This window comes from Scleropages formosus, chromosome 19 (assembly GCF_900964775.1).
Source record: "Scleropages formosus chromosome 19, fSclFor1.1, whole genome shotgun sequence".
Lineage (NCBI taxonomy): Eukaryota > Metazoa > Chordata > Actinopteri > Osteoglossiformes > Osteoglossidae > Scleropages > Scleropages formosus.
The window spans coordinates 10,789,713-10,810,519 of NC_041824.1; the positions used below are offsets into that span (position 1 = coordinate 10,789,713).

At 49.1% G+C, this 20,807-nt stretch overlaps 1 protein-coding gene across 3 annotated transcripts in view; it reads right to left on the bottom strand.

Annotated features, from left to right (window-relative positions):
• Positions 1 to 6,251: 6,251 nt before the first annotated feature.
• The window catches only part of LOC108931659 (BTB/POZ domain-containing protein KCTD1), a 28,932-nt gene continuing 14,376 nt past the window's right edge, over positions 6,252 to 20,807 (bottom strand). For all 3 annotated transcript variants that reach the window (XM_029246447.1, XM_029246448.1, XM_029246446.1), the window contains exons 2-5: positions 18,717 to 18,895; positions 13,551 to 13,695; positions 9,362 to 9,667; positions 6,252 to 7,622 (exon numbers count right to left, since the gene is read on the bottom strand). In XM_029246447.1, the coding sequence (XP_029102280.1) occupies positions 7,464 to 7,622; positions 9,362 to 9,667; positions 13,551 to 13,695; positions 18,717 to 18,895 (789 nt within the window). In that variant the 3' untranslated portion in view covers positions 6,252 to 7,463. The remainder of the gene's footprint in view (positions 7,623 to 9,361; positions 9,668 to 13,550; positions 13,696 to 18,716; positions 18,896 to 20,807) is intronic.

The following is a 20,807-nucleotide window of genomic DNA, read 5'->3' on the forward strand; positions in this document are numbered from 1 at the left end:
AAACTCGGGAATGGTCTACCATGTACTGTCAGGAATGCCCCAACTTTCTCAGCCTTTAAATCCAGACTAAAGACTTAACTCAATCTGGCATATCACTAAGCAGTGTAATTCCAGTAGGCTGCGTTTTTCTCCCCCCTCTGTATTAACCAGTCTAATCTCTTTGTCATCATCTACTAACAATTTCTTTCTTGTTGAGCATTGCTTCAATATGATAAGACCCAAGGAGGCCGACTGGCTGTCACACCAGCACCCCATGCTGACTGAAGCCGACGACCGCCTGCCACGATGGCCGAGATGTACCTGCGTGAACTGGGACATCGAGTTAACACTCATCTACAATGTTATTATTAGTTGTAATTGATTTAAACATCTTTTTTAATCTACAATGCCCTGGAGAGATGGGCAGCCACTGGCACCTGGACCCCAGAGGTTTTTTCCTCCCTTGACTTTCAGTTGGAAGTTTTTTGTTCCTTTCCACAGTGGCCAGTAGGACAGAACTTATAGCTTTAATAACTGCATGGATAATGTATTACTAGTATATAGTCAACTGTCTTCTTTGTTTCTTTGTCTTATACCTTTGCTCAGCACTCTGTGTCATTGTGTGGGAATAGTGCTCTATAAAAATAAATGGAATTGAATTGAATTGAGTCTGGGGCGTCAGTAATTTTGTCAATTCCTTTTCTTCTTATTTTAAGAACTGTATAAAGCTCCATGGCCTACTCTTCTTGTACAAACTATTCCAGTTCTCCCAAATTTGAAGTATGCTGGTAGAAAGGTGCAGGAAGCTGCACTGCAGTTATTTTTACCAAAGGCTGTGCTACCAAATATTGACTCTGGGTTTCAATAATTTTGTAAATTCTGCTTCTTTTTTTATTTTCTGATTTAAAAGGATGGATTAAATTCTGAATAAAAAAAACGGCCTGTAAAGGGAAATAAAGAATCATGGAGACCAAACACTTTGGTCAATTTCAATTTTTCAGACAAAATTTTGAGTGCAAGGGTGCCAATATTTTTGAGCACGACTCTATTTGTTAAGTGAGCAGTGATTTATGGGCCTCATGTATGACACAACATCGCCTCCCAAGCCAACACGCTGCCTGGGCAGTCAATGCGGTCATGAGTAAGTACAGGGCAGGAGGGGAGCCATCGATTTCGTGTCACAAGCCAAAATCGGTCTCCTGCTTTCCGAGGGCTTCGACGAACAGCGCGCGCTCCGCAGTGGCCTCCCCCGGGTTCGACAGGCGGTCCGTCCGCCGCGCTGCACGCTTCCAACCCTCTGAACTCGATCTTGCCAATACAGCCGGTGTTTCTGACATAAACACACTCAATGACACCGTGCTCCTCCCTTCGCAGCCCTCTCGGTGACGGCAGCGTGTAATCCACTCCATCAAGACTTTGGAGAGCAAAGAGGGAATGTTTGATGCACGCTAATTCCAGCTATTAATTATTGATCATATCATCAATCGCGTTAAACAGTGTTTGTTATAACATTTCTAGTTCATTTCTCTGCGGGAGATCAAAGCCTGCGTTTCAGTCCCCAGGTCTCTGGGAGGAAGACAAAAGCAGTTTACCAACCATTAATATTTATGAATGAGTGTGAGAATACAAGTACACGCGGCGCTCGTCCCGTTCTCATTAGAGCGATTGTGATACGAGCCGTACATGTTGTTAGCCTTATCTTCGCTGTCGCTGGATCGGATGCGCTGATGAGCGGTAATGGATAGAGGGGCCTCTCTCCGGCGTCTCTAGCGCTCGAGCGCTGAGTGACACACGCACATTGATATGCACAGCAGCACTTTACAATTTTGCGATCTAAAGCGTGAAAATACCACTTCTATTTCAATTACGGTCACCTACTGTGGGGAAACGCGAAGTCCCCATACCGCTCTCTTTGGGCCAAGCGCTCCTGTCCCTGCAGAGGACGAGGGGCAGAGCAGATGCAGTCAGTATGACCTTATGTTGTAAGTTCCCAGTCCAGTGCCAAAGATTTGGAAAGTCTTCGAAAAGTATGACCTAGTACTGAGATTTTATATATACAGCATATGGGGGCAGCATCTCTGGGCTCAAAGGATGCAGGTTCAGATCCCGTCTTGTGCTTCTGAGTTGCTCCAGTAAAAAGTGCCCAGCTGAATAAACGGGGAGATCGTGGTAAGAACATTGTAAGGTGCTTTAGAGAGGACAGCCAGCTACATGTAAATGCAGTACATACAGTATGTATTCATTTATGTTCAATAACCACTTGTCCTGGTCCGGGTTGCAGCGGTCCACAGATTATGCCGGAAACACTGCACGTAACGCTGGGGGGGGGGTGCACCCTAGAAGGGATGCCAGTCCATCGCAGGGTAGCCACATATGCACACACTCATTCACCAGTTCACCTGAAATGCGTCCTCATGGTAGCATGCTTTCGCAATATCGGCTCTAGAAAATTAATACTCCTCTGGTGTTCAAGACCTTTTGGCAAGAGGTGTGTGTGTGTGAGCGTGCCGTTAGTGTCGCTGTGCCATTATGCAGAGGCACAATAAAGCTCGTCTTCTGACGCTTAGCGTAATGCCGCCGACAGCACAGTCCGGGTGGGTTGTTACTGTATTGCTGGGCAACTGAAATAAATGTCATATAGAGAGCTGTTGGACTTATTAATATTATTTACATTTGTTATTATTTAAAGTGGTTTATATTGTTTTGAGAGACATTTGTCAAAGTTAGTCCGGGGTTTTGGGATGGGCTGGGAACCGACCGTAACTTTCCCCGTAAGAAATAATGAGAAATGGACTCCAGCTATCGGCCTTTTCAGTTTCTGTCCCAGTTCTCAGGAACAAATGAAGGGTGGATAGCGGGGTACAACTGTATATGTATATGTCTCTTTCTGCATACTCTTGTACTTTCATATTATACGTTAACTATATCATATGTGTACATATCATTCTCTAGCACTATGGTGACCGGGTGCACCGTTTCAATGCTTTAGCCTACTTCCATGACCCCGTTTCCCGCTTAAGATACATCCAAAGAGCACGAAACGGAAGTCGCGGCGCAAACGTGCCGAAAAGCGGCTCTCAACGCAGCTCGACGGCGCTCTTCGAATCGCGGCCTTCGCTTTGAAGGACGATCCCTCGTACGGGACGCGTACCGCTCCGATCGATGTACCGCACGCATAGCCAGGAGTCGCGGCGCCGCGTTGTCCCGAACGAGTCGGGTTCATTTACTGACTGCTAATGTAGGACCGTAATGAACCTTTCACACAAACGCCCCTTCGATAGGCAACACATCATTAAGAGATATATGAACGCTTAATAGCCCCTGTGACTTGTGTACGGTTACGGTGGCCCACCGTGGCGTAACGCACCGGGAATCGCAAGTCGCCGATAAATCATTCCGCCTCGCAATAAATTTCCTCCTGACTCTTTACATTTTGAATCACTGACACAGAAATGGCTTAGGGGTGTATTCCACACCAGTTATGACAACTTTAATTCTGCGATACAAATGATGACCCTCAAACCTTTGTCTTATGCAAAAACGTGATTGATTTATGGGTCTTGATTTTGTCTGAAAACAATGACACTTGAGATTGATGGCAGTAGTTTATAAATGGTCTGACAAAAATGGATTTTGTGTGTGTGTGTGTGTGTGTGTGTATCTGAATTAAATTCCATCGTTAAATGAAACGAGGGTTCAGTGACAATACTGTTAGCAATTAATTTGTTAAAATTATTTAATTAATAAATTGGTGTAAACGCCGCTCTTTATCTGATTAAATACTATGTTCACAATTAAATTATCCCCCTGCAGTGGAGTGGCATCCCATCCAGGGGGGACCCGCTTAGCCTAGCGTCCAGACGGCCACCACCCTGAACCGGACTAGCGGTCAACGACTTGATCGGTCAGTCCAGCTCATGACATCAGTGCACATTTGAAATACGAGCTTCACGACTACGTGTTGGTTCAGACATATCCTGACCTGCCATAAACCATAATGATAAAAACACCGAGGCCATTCGTTCGTTGATACTTTCGCAGTAAGAAACTTCCAGAAAAAACTGAGCTGAGCAACCGGAAGACTAGGGGATGGGCTTTGTGGTCGTCTTTCATTTCTTAAATATATAACCGTGGTATTGTCACCGGGGTTAGTGGGGCAACAGCACTCTCTCACTCACACACACACACACACACACACACACACACACACACACAGCGGAAAACAGCGACACCTCAGTTATCTGTCATTTTCTCCGGAGCTGGTCGGGGTGGCAGTTTCGACTCGGAGTCGACAGCAAGGACACATTAACATTTCAGTCGGAGTGTCCTGAGGGAAGTGGTCCAAGGGATCCCAGCCAGTGTGTTAACAGCCAGGAAAATGTGTGTGCGCCTGCGCACGCGTGTGTGTGCGTAAAAAAAGGATGCAGCGAGGTCTGCAGAGCAGCCAAATGCAGAGCAGATAGGCATCCGCCTTGGGGGGAGGACGGCTCCTGAGCTAAACTCCCAGCAAAATACTAAACACACAGGTGTGTGTCAGCGCCTAAGGAACAAACTGATCAGCAATTCAGCTCCCCGGTCCAGGAATACATTTCCGGGGAGAAAGATACACTTGCTGTGGCCGACCAAATGCTTTTAACTTCGGTAACCGCTCCGCTGAAGTGGACGAGTCGGCGAGTGGTGCTCCAAGAGCACAAAGGCACCGCAGGCATCCATATATATAGTATTTTGTCACAAATCTAGCTTTTTTTTTTGGGGGGGGGACAATATAGTTAAGATTTTGATGCTCACTGTAAGTGACCAGCTGTCGGCTGTCATTCGAACCCATTCCCTTCTCCTAACTGCGCCAAGCAGTTCGATCTTGCGTCGCTGGTGTCCTCACCCCTCTTTGTTCCTGAAAAATTGCTGAAATTACATATTTTTCAGGTTACGCTCACAAAAGAATAATGCATTATGCTGTTTATATATTCCAAATAAAACGTCTCACTCAACGAAAGAATTGGAAACGGCTTTGGAGGGAAAAATTAATCTGTGAACAAGACGAAGACATGATCTTCTTCCCTTTATTTCCTGCCGTTTGCACTTGATAACCATGGGCAGTAGGTGGTGTAGTGGTTAGTGCCGCTGCTTTGCGCACAAAGGATCCGAGTCTGAATGCCACCTTCTGCTGTAATACCCTTGATAAAGGTACCTACAGTATAAATGAGCCAGGCTTATAAATGGGTAAATCACTGCAAGGTACTTTGAAGAGAGGTGTCTGACAAATATGTGTTTGTACATATGCACCAAAAATGTCCCAACAAGTTCATACATTTGACACTTTTTTCTTCTTTAAAACTGGACTGGTGACTGTTATAGACTCCTATACTTATTCCAGTCCTATATATCTTGTGTGTTTGTGTACACATATAATATATAAACGTATAGCATCATTTTAATGCAATCCTATGAATGCAAATTTACAAGGGTCAGTCAGTAAGTATCTGCAATTATGTTTTTTAGTGCTTCTGGATCAAAGAATACATTTAACTGTCAGAACTTAACAGCAGGTTATAATGTAACGTATTCATTCATAGCACATAGAATAAAATGTTCCTTTAAAATAATGTCTTTCATCACAGGGAGCCGACAGGCCGCAAGTCTTGCAAAGTACAACACTCACGCCTTTTGCAATCGCCCGTTTGTGCAGTAGAACCCAAGTCCGATGTAAAAAGAAGGACCGGAGCGCGTTCGAGGCGCCGTTGCGAGCCGAGCCTTCCCCTCATCGGTCACCTCCGTCACGCAAAGCGGCAGCACGAAGCCCTTCGGCGGCGCATTAGGGGACATCGCAGCCCCCCGCATCCTGGGTCCCCCAGCATCTTCTGGGTCAGCATTAAAGAGGGGGCGCTTGGACACGTCCCGAGGGCACCGGTGCCTTTCACTGCCTGCGTGGCCCATTGCAAACGTGCACGTGCGCACACATACACAAGCACACACCCACACACACACACACACACACACACACACACCCCGCTTGCCCCCGGAGCAATCCTCTCCAGCAATGCCCTTAAGTTGATGTTACAACTGGTAGCTGCGTGTGCAGTTGTGAAATCGTGCTGTTTTTGCTGTACTTAGGCCCGTTTTGAAGTGTGCATCATTGGCACATGTGTCTAAAAGAGGTGTCACCATCAACATAACAATATCATTCTTCCCTCAACAAAAAAATTAAAGAATGCCTCCGCTTTTATTAAATATTTATTATAATTTTTCTTTACATTCCTTCCGATTTTCCCCTGGCAAGCTTGCGCAACGCGAGAGCGCACGTCGGCTCTACCCAACAGTAATTTCTGAACAGCGTTCCTGTTGTTCCGGCACCACGCGTTCGGCTGAAACGTGACATTTTCCTTTTCGGAACGTATTCATAACGTTGGTTTGTTGTGAAGATGGACGGCTGTCTGCCTGCTCCTCGTCGCTATGAGTTGGGGCAAGTGAAGGACCCTGATGCTGAAAATCCCGGTAAGACTCAAGCAAGCAGTGTAATTCATAAGCGAAAAAAGTGGGGTTTTTTTTGTTCAAAATTAAAAAAAAAAAAGAAGCAAAAATACTGTATTTCATTTTACATGGACACATTTCCTCCTTTAATGGCACCTTGTAACAAATGTGTACTTTCAGTCCCGGATCTATTTAGTTTAGGCTGGGTTAGACCTCCCAGGCAAAGTGTGTGCGTGCGTGTGTGTCTTTGTCAAAATATTATTCTCCTTTTAGTAAAGTCCAACGTATGTCCTCTTACATACAAAGGGAACATTCTCGCTACCCTAACTAGAGTACAAACTGCACCCCTCTGTTCCAAGAAGACACATTTCATATTTTAAAATTTTTCCTCTTTAATTGTGAGATAAAATCGCCTCGGTTTAATCCACGCATATTCAGAATGACGTTATGCTCACGACATGGACAGATGTTGGGATGTGTTCATCTTGCATTTAACACAAGACTATTCCAATGAAATGGAACAACGGATGTGTCGCTGCTGCTCCCAGCACTCTCCCGCTGCCCATATTCGCCTGGTAATGAAGCAGCGAGGAAGAGGAGCGTGAGGAAGGGGAGGAGGAGGAGGAGGAGGAGGAGCAGGAGGTGGAGGAGCCGCCGGGTCGGAACACGTGGTTCGAACATCGGCGCTATCTGCTCCGCCGCATGGCAATGACACCTTAACACACGTAGTCCCAAAGTTTTAAAACAAACTTCTTATTCTGGAATGGATCTGATGCGGCTGAGATGAGGTGTCGTATGACACGGGCCCGTCGGCGACCTCCGGGGGGAGGGACGGTGGGTCCGGACGTCGGCGAGGGGCCGGGCCTTTCGGTAAGAAATTCCTGCGTTTGTTGCCGTTGTTCTCCAGATTCAGTCAATGCAATAAAAAGCGAGAGGAGGAGAAGGCGAGGAGTCCCGCGGGGCGGGGCGGGACCGGACGGGACGGGACGGGGCGGGGCGGGGCGGGGCGGCCTGCCCTAGTCCAACGGCTCCTGTTTTATCCGGATGACCGACGAGCCGCGCTGCCCCCTCCTCAGCTCCCTCCTCAGGATGTACTCGCTGAATTGCGACGAGTCCACGCCGCCGCCGCACGAGCCCACGATGTCGAAGCCGCGCTGCTGCAGCCGCTCCAGCACCTGGACGCCGGGAGGAAGAGGAGGAGGAGGAGGAGGGGCACAGGAGGATGAGCAACCGCAGGACGAAGCGGAGAACAAGGAAACGCGTGCGGGCGAGAGGGCGCCCGCTTGGGACACGGTGCCCCTTCTCAGTTACGTCATTAGAGAAAGGGAAGGCGCAGGGCGGCAGGTGGTGCGGCGGTAACAGTCGCCACCTAAGGACCTGGGTTCAAATCCCTTCTCCTGCTGCAGTGCACCTTTACCGTGTCACTTACCCTCAATCAACACAGTAAAAATGACCAGAGCTTGACAATTTTGGGAGGGTTCAACATCTTACCTGTCCCATCCCATTCTGCACCTGTCCAATTTTGGAACATATCGCAGAGAGAAAAGTAAACGTGCAGGCTGATGATACCTTTGTAAGCTCTCATGAGGACGAGTCCATCGGGCGAAGCATAATTACAGAAAGACTCCAACGTTCAGAAATGGCCAGAAACGGCAAGATATTGGGGATTTTTCGTTTTGTTTTTTGAAAAATTGGGATGTTTTCTAGCAGCAAGAAGATTTCAGAATGAGAACGCAGATGAGGCAATAGGGACATCGCACATTTTCTTTATTATGATGGCGATCGTCGCTTTGCATTTAATTTCTGATTACTTTCAATTATCGCCCACGTGTCCAGTGGACACGTACCTGCCCGACTACGAAAATTTAAGTAAATCACCCATCCAGGAGAGCCAGACAACCGGTTGAGTCCTGACTGCCCAGCTGCATAAATTGGTAAATCAGTGTAAGTAGGTCAACACTGTAAGTCACCTTGGAGAAAAGCATCTGAGAAATTAACAACAGTAAAAAGCAACAGAGTAAGACAATGTAGCTGAATTTAAATGAAAAAGAAAAAAAAAAAAAAAGGTGTGTGAAAAAGGGTGGGGTGGGAGGGTGTTCATTTGCAATTCAACAGCTATTAGTTTCCTCTGCCCAATAACTCTGACAAGCATGTGTCCTTGATACACACACACACACACACACACACACACACACACACACACACACACACACACACACACCCCTCAGCACCCCGATTCGTCAGTCTTTCAGACTCTCGCTCCAGAAGGCTGTGAGATCACATTCCATTAGGGCGCCCTCGGGGAAGCGCTGATTTTCTCCTTTTTTCTCGCCCCCCCCCCCCCTCCCGACACACACCCCCCGCACCCCCCTCGCTGTGCCACTTGGCAGCGCCGCAGCTCAGCAGCCTTCCCCAGCTCGGGGCTCGACTGTGTGCCAGACTACAAAGGTCCCGCACTGCTGGCAGTTTCCGTCTCCCCTCCATTAGCGCACACACAGGACCCAGTGGCGATATGTTTTAATAACCAAACAGGATTATACCCTGCCTCCGGACACTTGGGGGCGATCAAATCCACACCCTCTCGAAAAATACAAACCGGAGGGTGAGCGCACGCGTATGTGTGTGTGTGTTGGGGGGAGGTGGGCGTACTGATCCCTGGGTTCGTTTCCGGAGGCTTCGACGTTCGACTGCAACGTAACGCTTCCTTCCAGGTGCGGCTGGGTTAAAGCGAACAGGGGGATGGAGACCAACTTAAGGCCGAACGGCCGATATCACGGGAGCGAAATTGAACTGCGACAGCAGTGTTAGCGCGGCTTAAGCCGTGCTTCCGAAGCGCGCCCGCGAAATAAGCGTCTCGCTGGGAAGGGCGCGCGAGGACGGCGGCGGCGGCGGCGGCAGCGAGAGCCCGGCTCACCTGGACCGAGTTGAGGTGGCAGTAGCCGTTGAGCGGGAAGCGGATGACGTGCGTCGAGTCGTGGTTCCAGCCCGCGTTCACCGAGTTGCACATGACGTCGCCGATCTCGGGGAAGACCTCCTCGATGAGTGCCTTGTCGCCGCTCAGGCTGATGCGCTCGCCCAGGTCGGGCGCCACGCGGACCACCAGGCACTCGCAGGGTCGAGAGGCCCGGCCCAGTTCGCGGTCCTGCTTCCAGCGCTCCAGTTCGCTCAGCATGGGCTGCAGCTGGAAGTAGCGCGCCTCCTCGTACAGCAGGCTGTAGTCCTGCGGCGGAGGGTGGAGACCGCGCTCGTGATGTTACGGCACCGCAGGTGACGGAACAACCCCGACACGTACGCACGAAAATATCAGCGGACCCCATTAAACCTGGACAGTTACTTCAAGAGGGAGCATCGGTCGTCGTAACGAGGCAGTTCCTCTGCGTCAGTTACTCTATAATAGTGCATATACGCTCATCCAGCTCTTTCGTACTTCTTACAGGTGTACACATAACACACACGGTACTCAAAGCCCTTCGCACTTTTTTTTTTTTTTTTTGTAAACTGCAGCCTTATGTTAAAAATCACTTAAATCCACACACGCACAGTTTCAGAACCGCTTGTCCCATACGGGGTCGCGGGGAACCGGAGCCTACCCGGCAACACAGGGCGTAAGGTCAGAGGGGGAAGGGGACACACCCAGGACGGGATGCCAGTCCATCGCAAGGCACCCCAAGCGGGACTCGAACCCCAGACCCACTGGAGAGCAGGACTGTGGTCTAACCCACTGCACCACCGTACCCCTCACTTAAACCCCTCTGTCCCTCATCACTCTGCACTCAATACACCATAATGATAGAGCACAAAGAGGATTTCGGGATGTATTAAAAATGAAAAAACGGAATACTTTCTCGGTGCACTGTGTGATTATGCATGTCTGCGTATGAATTCAACATTTAACGGAAGGACAGAACAGAGGACCGAAGACAAAGAGATCAATGACAACAGCGCGAATGAAGCGGCGCTGGGTCGGTGGACAAGCGCACCTGGATTGGAAGGTCCGAACGGGGACAGGATCGCCGACATTATGAGAGCCGATATATGAGCAGCAAACAGCTCGTGGAGGGCGAGAGCCACGCAAAGCGTAGCCGAGAAGACGGCCGGACGGCGGCTCCGGTGTCGCGCCGCTCAGGTGTTCGCCAGGTGCACGAAATCCTAATTCGGTCGGTCCGTGCGAAAGCGGACAAATACCTCGTAAGGTGAAGCGGGGCGTTAAACGAAGCTCCTGGTAAGACCGAATTCTCGTAGCCCTAATGGGGGTGTGTCGGCGCACAGCCGTGCATATGTGCAAGTAGGCTCAAGCGCTTAGAGTCGGTGCCATTGGATCCAAAGGTTGTAGGTTCAATCCCCATATCTGGCTGCAGTAGCCTTGATCAAGGTACTTACCCTAAATTGCTCCAGTAAAATTACCCAGCTGTGTAAATGGGTAAATAATCATAACCTTAACAGTGTAAGTTTCTTTGGAGGAAAGTGTCTGTTAAATGAGTGAATGTAAATCTACCACTGGGGGGGTTGGGGATTTTCTCTCAAACTGTGGACATGGCTCCCTAACACACAGCTGAAGGTGTGTGTTTGTGCCATGTTGGAAGTGGACTTATGACCAGCTGGGCTGCTGGCAGGGAGCTGCTGTTCCACCCCTGGGTGAAAAAAATGTAAACTCGCAGCGCTTCAGCGGAAACGCAGCTTCGCAAGCGGATAAATATGTAAAACTGTAAGCTATACAAGCCGATATGGATAAAGGCATCTCCGACGCTGCGGGTGTAACTTTGATTTTAAGTCGGCGGAGGGGACCTATGATGACGGCCCCTCCCGGTCTAGTTAAAGGCTGGTAACGCAGCGAAGAAATTAGAAGCAGCGATTAGAAAAACCAGCCTTTCGAAAAGACCCGGGGACACGTCCCTGGCGTGAATCACGCCTGTGCATTAAGATCTAACGTGGAAAACGGTATCGCGGCAGCGTTAAGAGTAAAAACAAGTGAAAACATTCGTTGACAATGGAATGATGCTTCGCCCCTCGTCCTGCATCAACTTTACACTCATTGCTGGGAGGGTTTTCATGTCCCCCCCCCCCACCACCAAAAACAGCAGAGACGCGTTCGAGGCGCATAAATCTAAATTTCCTTCATCAGTCGAGCGACTCTATTCATTTTGGCATGAGGTCTCGGACTCGCCGAACCAGAATGAAAAAGCCGTTTAAAAGATTACGAGAAGACGAGGGGTGAAAACAATCGAAAATTATTACGATCGCGTCGATAAAATGTTTGCGTGGGTGCAAAAAAAAAAAAAGGGTGCGATTTACATATACTCATTCGCAGAGCTTTTATTTGGATTCTGGTCTCCGGACGCTTGACATTCAAGTGAACTTGACCCCGTTTTCTTAGCTGACACACTTTCGGTGCCCCACAGAGAGCGGCCATCAGCCGAGAGAGTGAACTGTGCTCTCAGAGGGTCACCTATAATTAGCTGTTTAAAAAAAAAAAAAGAAAAAAAAACCCACTCGTCGAACTTTATGAGCGGCACTCAAATTCGTATTATTCTACATAATCAACAATTTAGAGGACCCGGGGCGGTTTGCCCATAAAAACCGTCCCATGATGCCTTTTCTGAATTAACATTGGAAGCTTACAGTAGTAATATATAGGTGTCTGCACAGATTTACCAGCCTACTTAATTATCACTTCTGCCCATACATTTCCTTTGAAAGGCAACTTACGTTTTCTACGTTTATTCATTTACCTGCTACTATTTTCCAAAGTCACTTACAATCCTAACCTACTTGTTATTTAATGTTAATTATATCATCATATATTTAATGATTCACTTGACACTTTTCTCTAAAGAAACTTACACTTATTTACCTAGCTGGGTAATTTTACTGGGGCAATTTAGGGTAAGTATCTTACTCAAGGGTACTAGAGTCAACGGTGGGAATCCAACTTGTGACCTTTGGGGTAAAAGGCAGTGGCGCTAACCACTACACCACCAGCTGTCCCATTCGCTCACGCCATTCAGGGTCGCAGGGAGCTGGAGCTTAACCCGGCAACACGGGGCGTAAGGCTGGAGGGGGAGGAGACGCACCCAGGACGGGATGCCGGTCTGTCGCAAGGCACTCGAGGTGGGACTCGAACCCCAGACCCACCGGAAAGCAGGACCTGGTCCAACCCACTGCGCCACCGCAGCCCCCCCCATTTACTTAATAATAATTTATTTATCTACTGTGAGGAGTTTAGGGTGAGGCCAGTATTTTGAACAACGGTATTACAGCAGGAAGACCGATTCAGACTTGCATGTTTTGTGTCCGAAAGGTCGTAGCTCCGACTGCCTGTTGCGCTACTTGCCGCCCCAGTACGTAACTGCTAAATTAGAAACTTCACAACAGAATAGTATCTGGGTATCGTACGAAGAACTAAGGAAAGAGAATTTTGAGCATTTTGTCGAAAAATACACCGACCTTGATTCCTCCAACAAGCGTGCCATTCACTGAATGGGTTTTGTCCACTGCCGTGGTGTTATAACCAATCCTGTACCCTACACGCTGTATGGCTGGGTCTCTTACCGACGAAGACACTTATCCAAAATGTCCTTGAAATTCTGTGATTTAAATTCTTTATTGCATTGTAAATTTTGATAGCACTGCCCCAGCCTTTTTATTATAATACATTGCATTTTCTCCCTTGCCTTTCGGCTGGGAGTTTTTTGTTTTCCTTTCCTCAGCGGCCAATTGGCTTACTTTATACCTTTAATACCTAGTACAGTTCTCATAGAAAATTACTATATAACTAACCTTTTATCGTTGCTATTGCCATGCCTCCGATCCCCCGTTCAGCGCTCTGTGTCACTGCACTTTTTGAAAATAAACTGAACCGAATGGATCTGGGACTCCGGCACCAACGCTAGTTCTTTGCCATCAAGGCAGGCATGTTTTATTTTGGTATTTATAAATGTCAAGGAGCCAGTGATGACGTGCCTAACGCTCAGCAGCTGGAGGTTGGAGGAGGAGCCCGTATTAGTGCGACAAGACAGGAGTCTGAGACCCTCGGATGAAAGCATCAAGGAATGAACGATCGGCACCTCCGAAGGCCACCTCATCTCACTAGTTCAGTTGCTTACTTTAAAGTCATCGGGGATGAGGAGCTTGGAGGTCCTCAGGAAGTTGAGGATGTAGCGGAACATGTGGCCGTCCCTGTCGATGAAGTAGTGCTGTTTCAGGCTGTCCAGAACGATGGGCTCCGTGCCGTCGAAGAGCCGGCCGATTCTGCGGAGGGACAAACGAGGGAGATCTTCCGTTTTACAGCCGCTCGCACCTGGCGTCGCTGACCGCTGCTCTGCCTTTCACGCAGCGGTGCGTGTCGGGTGCGGAGATACTACATTGAAAGGCAAAACAATGAGCTCCGGAATATCTTTCGCAATAAAACCGAGAAAATAATGGCTGTATACAACACACACACACATCTTCAGAACCGCTTGTCCCATACGGGGTCACGGGGAACCGGAGCCTACCCGGTGACACAGGGCGTAAGGCCGGAGGGGGAGGGGACATACCCAGGACAGGACGCCAGTCCATCGCAAGGCACCCCAAGCGGGACTCGAACCCCAGACCCACTAGACAGCAGGACTGTGGTCCAACCCACTGCGCCACCGCACCCCCTATCTGTATACAACATAAAAGATATAAATAAAACAAGTGCACGGTGCATTAAAGGTTCAGCGACAGCAATCACTGTAAAAAATAAAGTAAACCTCTTTTCGGCTCTATCGTTTTACGTGCTGGGATACAAAAAGGCTCTTTCAAGCCCCTCCGAGTTCTCGCACCAGATGAAACTAACATCACGTGACAAGTAACAGATGTTTCCCGTTGTTATTATTGTTTCTTACGTTATTATCGATGGCACCTAAATAAACAAACGGATCCTTGCGTGAAAAGTCGAGGTTGCTCTTACTGCTGCTGTACCGGTGGAAAAAGTTAAGAGTCAAGTGATGTTTACCAGGTGAACAGGATTAGTTTATCCTGGGGAAGCGTTGCCACCAGCATGTGCAAGCAGAAACACTGACCGCTTGGCTTGTGTTCTCTCACACACACACACACACACACACACACACACACACACACACACACACACACACACACACACACAGCCAAGGAGTACAGTCAAGGACTGTGACGATCAGAGAAGCAATTGCTGCTGCTCATCAGTCTGCGGCAAAAGGGCCGTAAAACTACTGTCAAATTACAGTATCCTAAGGACACATTCTTCTTAACTTAGAGACATGATGGCGTTGCAGAAATTCAGATATTACAATGAATTTTCTCCCTCTGCTTCCAGACTTATGGGACACCCTGAATACGGGTCTGCTGTTCCTTAAAATAAATCCATATGTTGAAATACGAAATTACATTTATTCAGTTGGCTTTTATCCTAAGCAATTTACAGGCTGTTCAGACACAGTGGTAATTTTTACTGGGGTAGTTTTAGGGAAAATGCTTTTCTCAAGGATGTTACGGCAGGTGGGATTGGAACCCTGCTCATTTGAGTGCAAGGTAGCAGCTCTAAGCACCACACCACCCGCTGCCCCAACCAAAAAAAAAATTAACGCTTACATTTTAAAAAGAGACTAGCTGGTTGTGTGTGTGTGTGTGTGTGTGTGTGTGAGAGAGAGAGAGAGATAAATTTGAGGTCATCAAGACCAGCACACAACCGCTTTCGTGTTAACTCATCGCGATCATGATGTATAACCTGTCCCAAGCGAGGGCGCCCGTCCTCCGCTCCCTCGCCATCCTCGCCAGCACCGTCCCCGTCCTCGCGCTGCGGGGGGGCCGGAGGACGGAGTGCGCCGCAGCTGGATGCGTCGGGCCCAATAACGTCTTCGCTCATGTCGGCACGCAGCCATAAATTCAACGTGGCAGCCCAAACAGGGGGGAAACAATAGCCTTAAAAAGTAACAGAAAACGAAACGACCCCACTTCCAGCACGCTCCAAACATCGGCAAAATAGGAAAAAGATATTATGGTCACGGTGCTCTAGACCTGGATTTCAGCGGAGGGAAAGAATATAAGACTAAAGAACCATGTTTCGACAGGCCATTCGAAAAGCACTGGGAAAAACCTAAAATTAGAGCTCTGACAGCAAGGGGGCGTAGCGGTTAGAGCCGTCACACCAGCGTAAGTGGATAAATCGGTGTACGCTGCTCTGGAGGAAAGTGTCAGATGAGCGAACGAATTAAGAAATAATTTGTGCTGAACGGTGACATCATCAAGGCACAAGAGGCAGGCCCCTGGAGGGTGGAGAGTTTCGCTGTCAGCGTCAAGGTCCTTTCCTTTCCATCGGCAGATAGCGAGAGAGGGAGCGACTCGTTAACCGCTTGTCCAAGTCAGGGTCGCCGTGGTCCGGAGCCCATCCCGGACACACGGGGTACACCCTGGAGGGGATGCCGGTCCATCGAAGCATCGCTGTTACTTTAAAGAACACCGTCACGGTCAACAAAGGTGTCCGAGTGGATTTTGCCACTTTTAATTCCTCAGTCCAACAATAAACACAAGTATTGTTCCGTTGCGATTAGTTTTTTTGCTCACGATGCATATTCACCAAAGTCCCGGTGAGGAAACTTTTTAACAAGCGTCTAAAAGACCGGTCAACAGAGTGTTCAAGCATCCAATTTATAGTAAAGTGTCACCATAAGGGCTATTTTTCCCACACGCCCGTGATGCACACACGCGCGTAGTTAAAAGCAGCGGAAGGGCGACGAGCGCACCGACGCGGGCCGCCTCCCGACGTGCCCAGGAAGTCGGAAGCGCTCCCTTCTGGACTGCCGAGTCGAGGACGACCGCCGCGGCCCAACGAGGGATGTGCTGCGGAGAGAGGGGAGAGGAACCGGGGAGCAGGTGCGGGGGCCGGGGGGGCGGAGAGCCTGGGGCCGCCGCAGCCGAGCGAGCGTAATGAGCAGAGAGGGGAGCTCAGCGGGGGAGCTGATGGATGCAATTCGAGGAGGCAAGCGACCGCTGTCCTCCTGTAGTACTGTACTACGGGGAAGGGAGGGAAAGGGAGGGGAGGGAAGCAGCGGGGGCTGTGAGGAAGGACTAAACCAGGGGCAGGTGAGGCTGTGGAGGGGTGTAACAGTGACCTCAGTTCTGCTGAGGACTGAGGAATAAAAGTGACAGTGTGTCCTGTGCTTAAAACTCTTCGTCTGCGTCACGCGTGCTCCGTGAATACCCCACGTGTGCTCTATATATACTCCATGCATGTTTCGTGGACAGCACGATGGGACAGCAAGTAGTACTGCTGTCTCACGGTGCCTGGGTTGCGTGAGAGGACATGGGTTCGATCCCCACTCGGACATGTGGAGTTTTCATGTTCTCCCTGCGTCTGTGTGGGTTTCCTCCGGGTGCTCTGGTTTCCTCCCACACTCCAAAGACATGCTGTTCAGGTTCACCCATAATGTGAGTGAGAGAGAGAGTGTGTTCCACTGATGTATGGATGAGTGACCCATTGTAAGTAGTGTATCTAGCAGTGTAAGTCACCGCGGTGAATAAGGTGTGTGGGCTGATAACACTACATAGAGTTCATTGGAAATCACTTTGGAGAAAAGCGTCTGCTAAATAAATGTAAATTTTGAGAGGCCGATTTATGGTCCCGTTAGATCAAGAGGGAAGTGCACCTGACACAGATGTGTTCTGACATGACCCTTCTTGAATGCTGAAAGGGATTCAGCAGTTCTGAGAGACAGAGGGAGCTGATTCTACCACATCGGAGCCAAAACTTAAGGAGTCTGAATTTCGGACCTCTCATGAGAGACACAACCATCGCCCAGAAGTGCAGGAGTGTAACACTCTTACTGGGGTGTACAGAGTGCTCAAGTCCTGTAGGTATTGGGCACAGAGCCTTGGACAGTCCTGCAGGTCTTTAACACAAAGCTGCAGGCCAAATAAGCAACTAAACCTCCTCATCTGATCGGAGGATCCAGAAATAAAGTCCTACCTTCTCATGGGTGTGTATTGCAAACATTTCCACCAAATGTTTTTACTGCCACATTCCTACAAATAATAACACAATATGGAAGAAGAGCTAAGAGTCATGATAGCTGATTTAGACAAAAGCATCTCTTACATAAATAATGAAATTGCATTCCACCTGTACAGCAACTGAGTTAATCTCTATTAAACAGTGACCTACTTCACCAATTCACTTGACAAATTTCAGTAATATTTATATATACTACGGTAAAAATTCTGGACTGAGCGCGATCATGTACTGAAAACTCCGGCGAGATGTATTATATTGGAAATAGCAACAAATTAACGCCTGAAATAATCTAATTAAGGTGGTGAAGGGAGACTACGTGCAGCAAAGGAAAGAAAATATGTACATACCATAGCAGCACCGCAAACCAATCAGTCTACCTACATTATTTCCACCGGCACTAAGGATTCGTTTCCTGCTGTAAACAACTGTTCTGGTCTGAAACAACCTCATCTACCAACTTTCTGTACCGGACTCCAGCGGGACAAAAAGAAGTGTTTGACTGCAATTAGCCCTAAAATGATGGAAACACTATTTCCAAAAATTATTGTTTTATTGGAGGGTGTGCAGTGGCGCAGTGGGTCTGGGGTTTGAGTCCCGCTTGGGGTGTCTTGCAATGGACTAGCGTCCTGTCCTGGGTGTGTCCCCTCCCCCTCCAGCCCTTTGCCCTGTGTTGCTGGGTTAGGCTCCGGCTCGCTGCGACCCCACTTGGGACAAGCTGTGTGTGTGTGTGGGAGAGTGTGAGTGAGTGATTGTTTTATTGTTTGTCCGAAGTGCTCAAAAACCTTTTATTTTTCAGTATGAGAAGTCAATGTTCGCCACTGTATGAGCGGCGAAATAAAACTATTTTATATAATTATATCAAACTGATATGGCTAGTATTGCAATAAAATTATAAAAAATATTATTTCTAAATTTCTGCATTATAAAAATATTCTTTTTAATCATAATGTAGCCATTTGTGTGGTCGATTGTCCAGAGAACGGCGAGGAAATAAAAACTGCTACCCACCTCACCGCTCCGTCTTTGGGATCACAGAAGGATATAGGTTTTTAACTTAGTTCTTGGGTACTATTCAGTCCTGTTCAGATACACTTCTGAACATTTTCATCTCCCTTATTTGCCATCGTTCTCTGGAGCACGAAATAACATCAAGTACTAGTTGGCTCAGCCACAATGAACTCTCCTGCCCCAAACCTGCAGTAAGACCAGAATATAGAGCTTTCCAGAAAGTGAAGGTCTAATCCCAGCAGGCGTTTACCTGGACTCCGGGTACTTGGTTAGCGTGGCCAGGCTGCTGGTGTACATGTGGCCGCCCACGTCTATGTGCACGGGCGCGTTGGACTTGGTGAGCTGTGCCGGCGTCGGGATTCCCTGGCTGCTCAGGGGTGACGCAGGCGACCTGGTGATCATGGGCCTGGACATGTTGGAGCGGTTATCCTGTGGAGCACACAGCAGAGTGCTTTCAAAACAAGGTAAAAACAGGAAGGTAACGTCCCAAGGACCACAGAGCACCCATAGTACGCGCTCAATTCGGCGAGAACTCCTCCGCAGCTTCCGGCTCCCCGTAGGTACCGACCGACGCCAAGGCCAGCAGGGGGCGTACTGGTTAGAGCTGCAGTGTTTGGACTCGGAAGAACCGGCGTTTGAGTCCCACCTCCCGCTGTAGTACCCTCGAACAAGGTCCTCACCCCGAGTTGATCGTTAAAAGCATCTAGCTGTTTACACGGGAGAATTATTGTAAGGAGCGCTGGATAAACGGAGAACTTATTCTAATGAGCAATTGTAACAATGCGGATAGACCCCTTGAAGAGAACTAACCCGTTGGGCGCACAGCTCAAGGACCGCCCCGAAGGACCTGGTACCCTATTACCCGTGAACCCTGCTCAATTAGGGTAGGAGGAGTCTCACTTCAGGGGCAATAATAGCTGAGAAAAGTCCTGCTTGGGGTTTCTGCCCGACCTGCTGACGGCATTTGTCTGCTTGGCCGGATGCGATCCCTGGCTGGGGAAAGGGCAAAAAAGGAGGTCACCGGGCTAGGGGAGGGAAGGCGGGAAGGCAGGCAGGCAGGCGCGGGGCCCCGGGGGGGGGTACAGCGGCGACCTGACCGTCTGCACACAGCCGCCACAGCGGACAGCCGACCCGAAATCCGAACGCACGCGATGCAGGCTCGCCTTCCGTTCCGCAAAAATAAACCCTTCAATCCTCGCACGTGACATTCAATCTTTCATTCCTAACCTGCATACAGCTACTCCCAGAGTTTTGTTCGGAAACACCGACGTCTCCGGAACGAAATCCGCGGGATCCACACAGGTAAAAAAAAAAAAAAGGGCTTGACTCGAGCATAAGTATTATTATGTCTAAAAAGGACTGAAGAAACACGGCCGCCATCCTTCGACGTTACCGTAGAGACGCGAGAAACACTTCTTCGAGCTTTCTGGCAGGAGAGCGACTGAAAAGCAGACTTACGCTTGCCGGAGACGTGAATTATTATTCATCATTTGTACATACTACAGGGCGCCGATCGTATTTCACGAGCGACTGCACTCTGTCGCCATTATTGACTTTCGCAGTAACGCTGCCGACACTGAAATTAAACGTAACTACCAGTGTCACGCGATGTAACTACACGTCTCCATCACGGCCCTGCAACCCCACGACGTACAGAGAACCGCTGCTCAGCAGGTCATTCTCGTGCCCTCTTATTTTTTATTTTTTTTTAAAACGCTGCACACTTGCAACGTTACGCTGCCTATATGCAGCGTTCACACAGCTGGGTGATTTTACAGTATCGACTCCGGGTAAGTACCTTGATCAAGAGCGCTACGGCGGGAGTTAGGATTTGAATCTGGGGCCCTTTGAGTGTACGGGAATAGCGCTAACCACCGCGCCACCTGCCGCCCAGGGACAGGCTCGTGTTCGAAACCATTCTGGCCGGTAACGCTCCCCTAAAGGGAGGCAAAATAAACAGGCCGAAGGGACGGCGTCCTGCGGGGATGCTCTTCCCACGAGAAACGCCAGCGTCTCACGCGATCGCTCTACGCCGGACTTCGGGTGCTCGTCGCCGCCCGAGCCGCTAACAGCGAACCTTCTCGACAGAGCCCCGAAAAGGAACGGGGCGTCGGGCCCGAGCGCGCGTAACCAGCGGGAACGGATCTGGAGCGAAACGCACAGCTAGGGCGGGCTCTAGTTCCAGGGCGGAGTTCGGCCGCCTCGCTTACGCACGCCGCGCCCGAGAGCGAGTTCGCTCGCTCAGACTACATAAACGTTTATTTATACAAACTGCACTTCCTGGACACCGAACACACCCGCCATGATCGCCGCACGGCCAGAATGCTGCTGGGCGATGTTA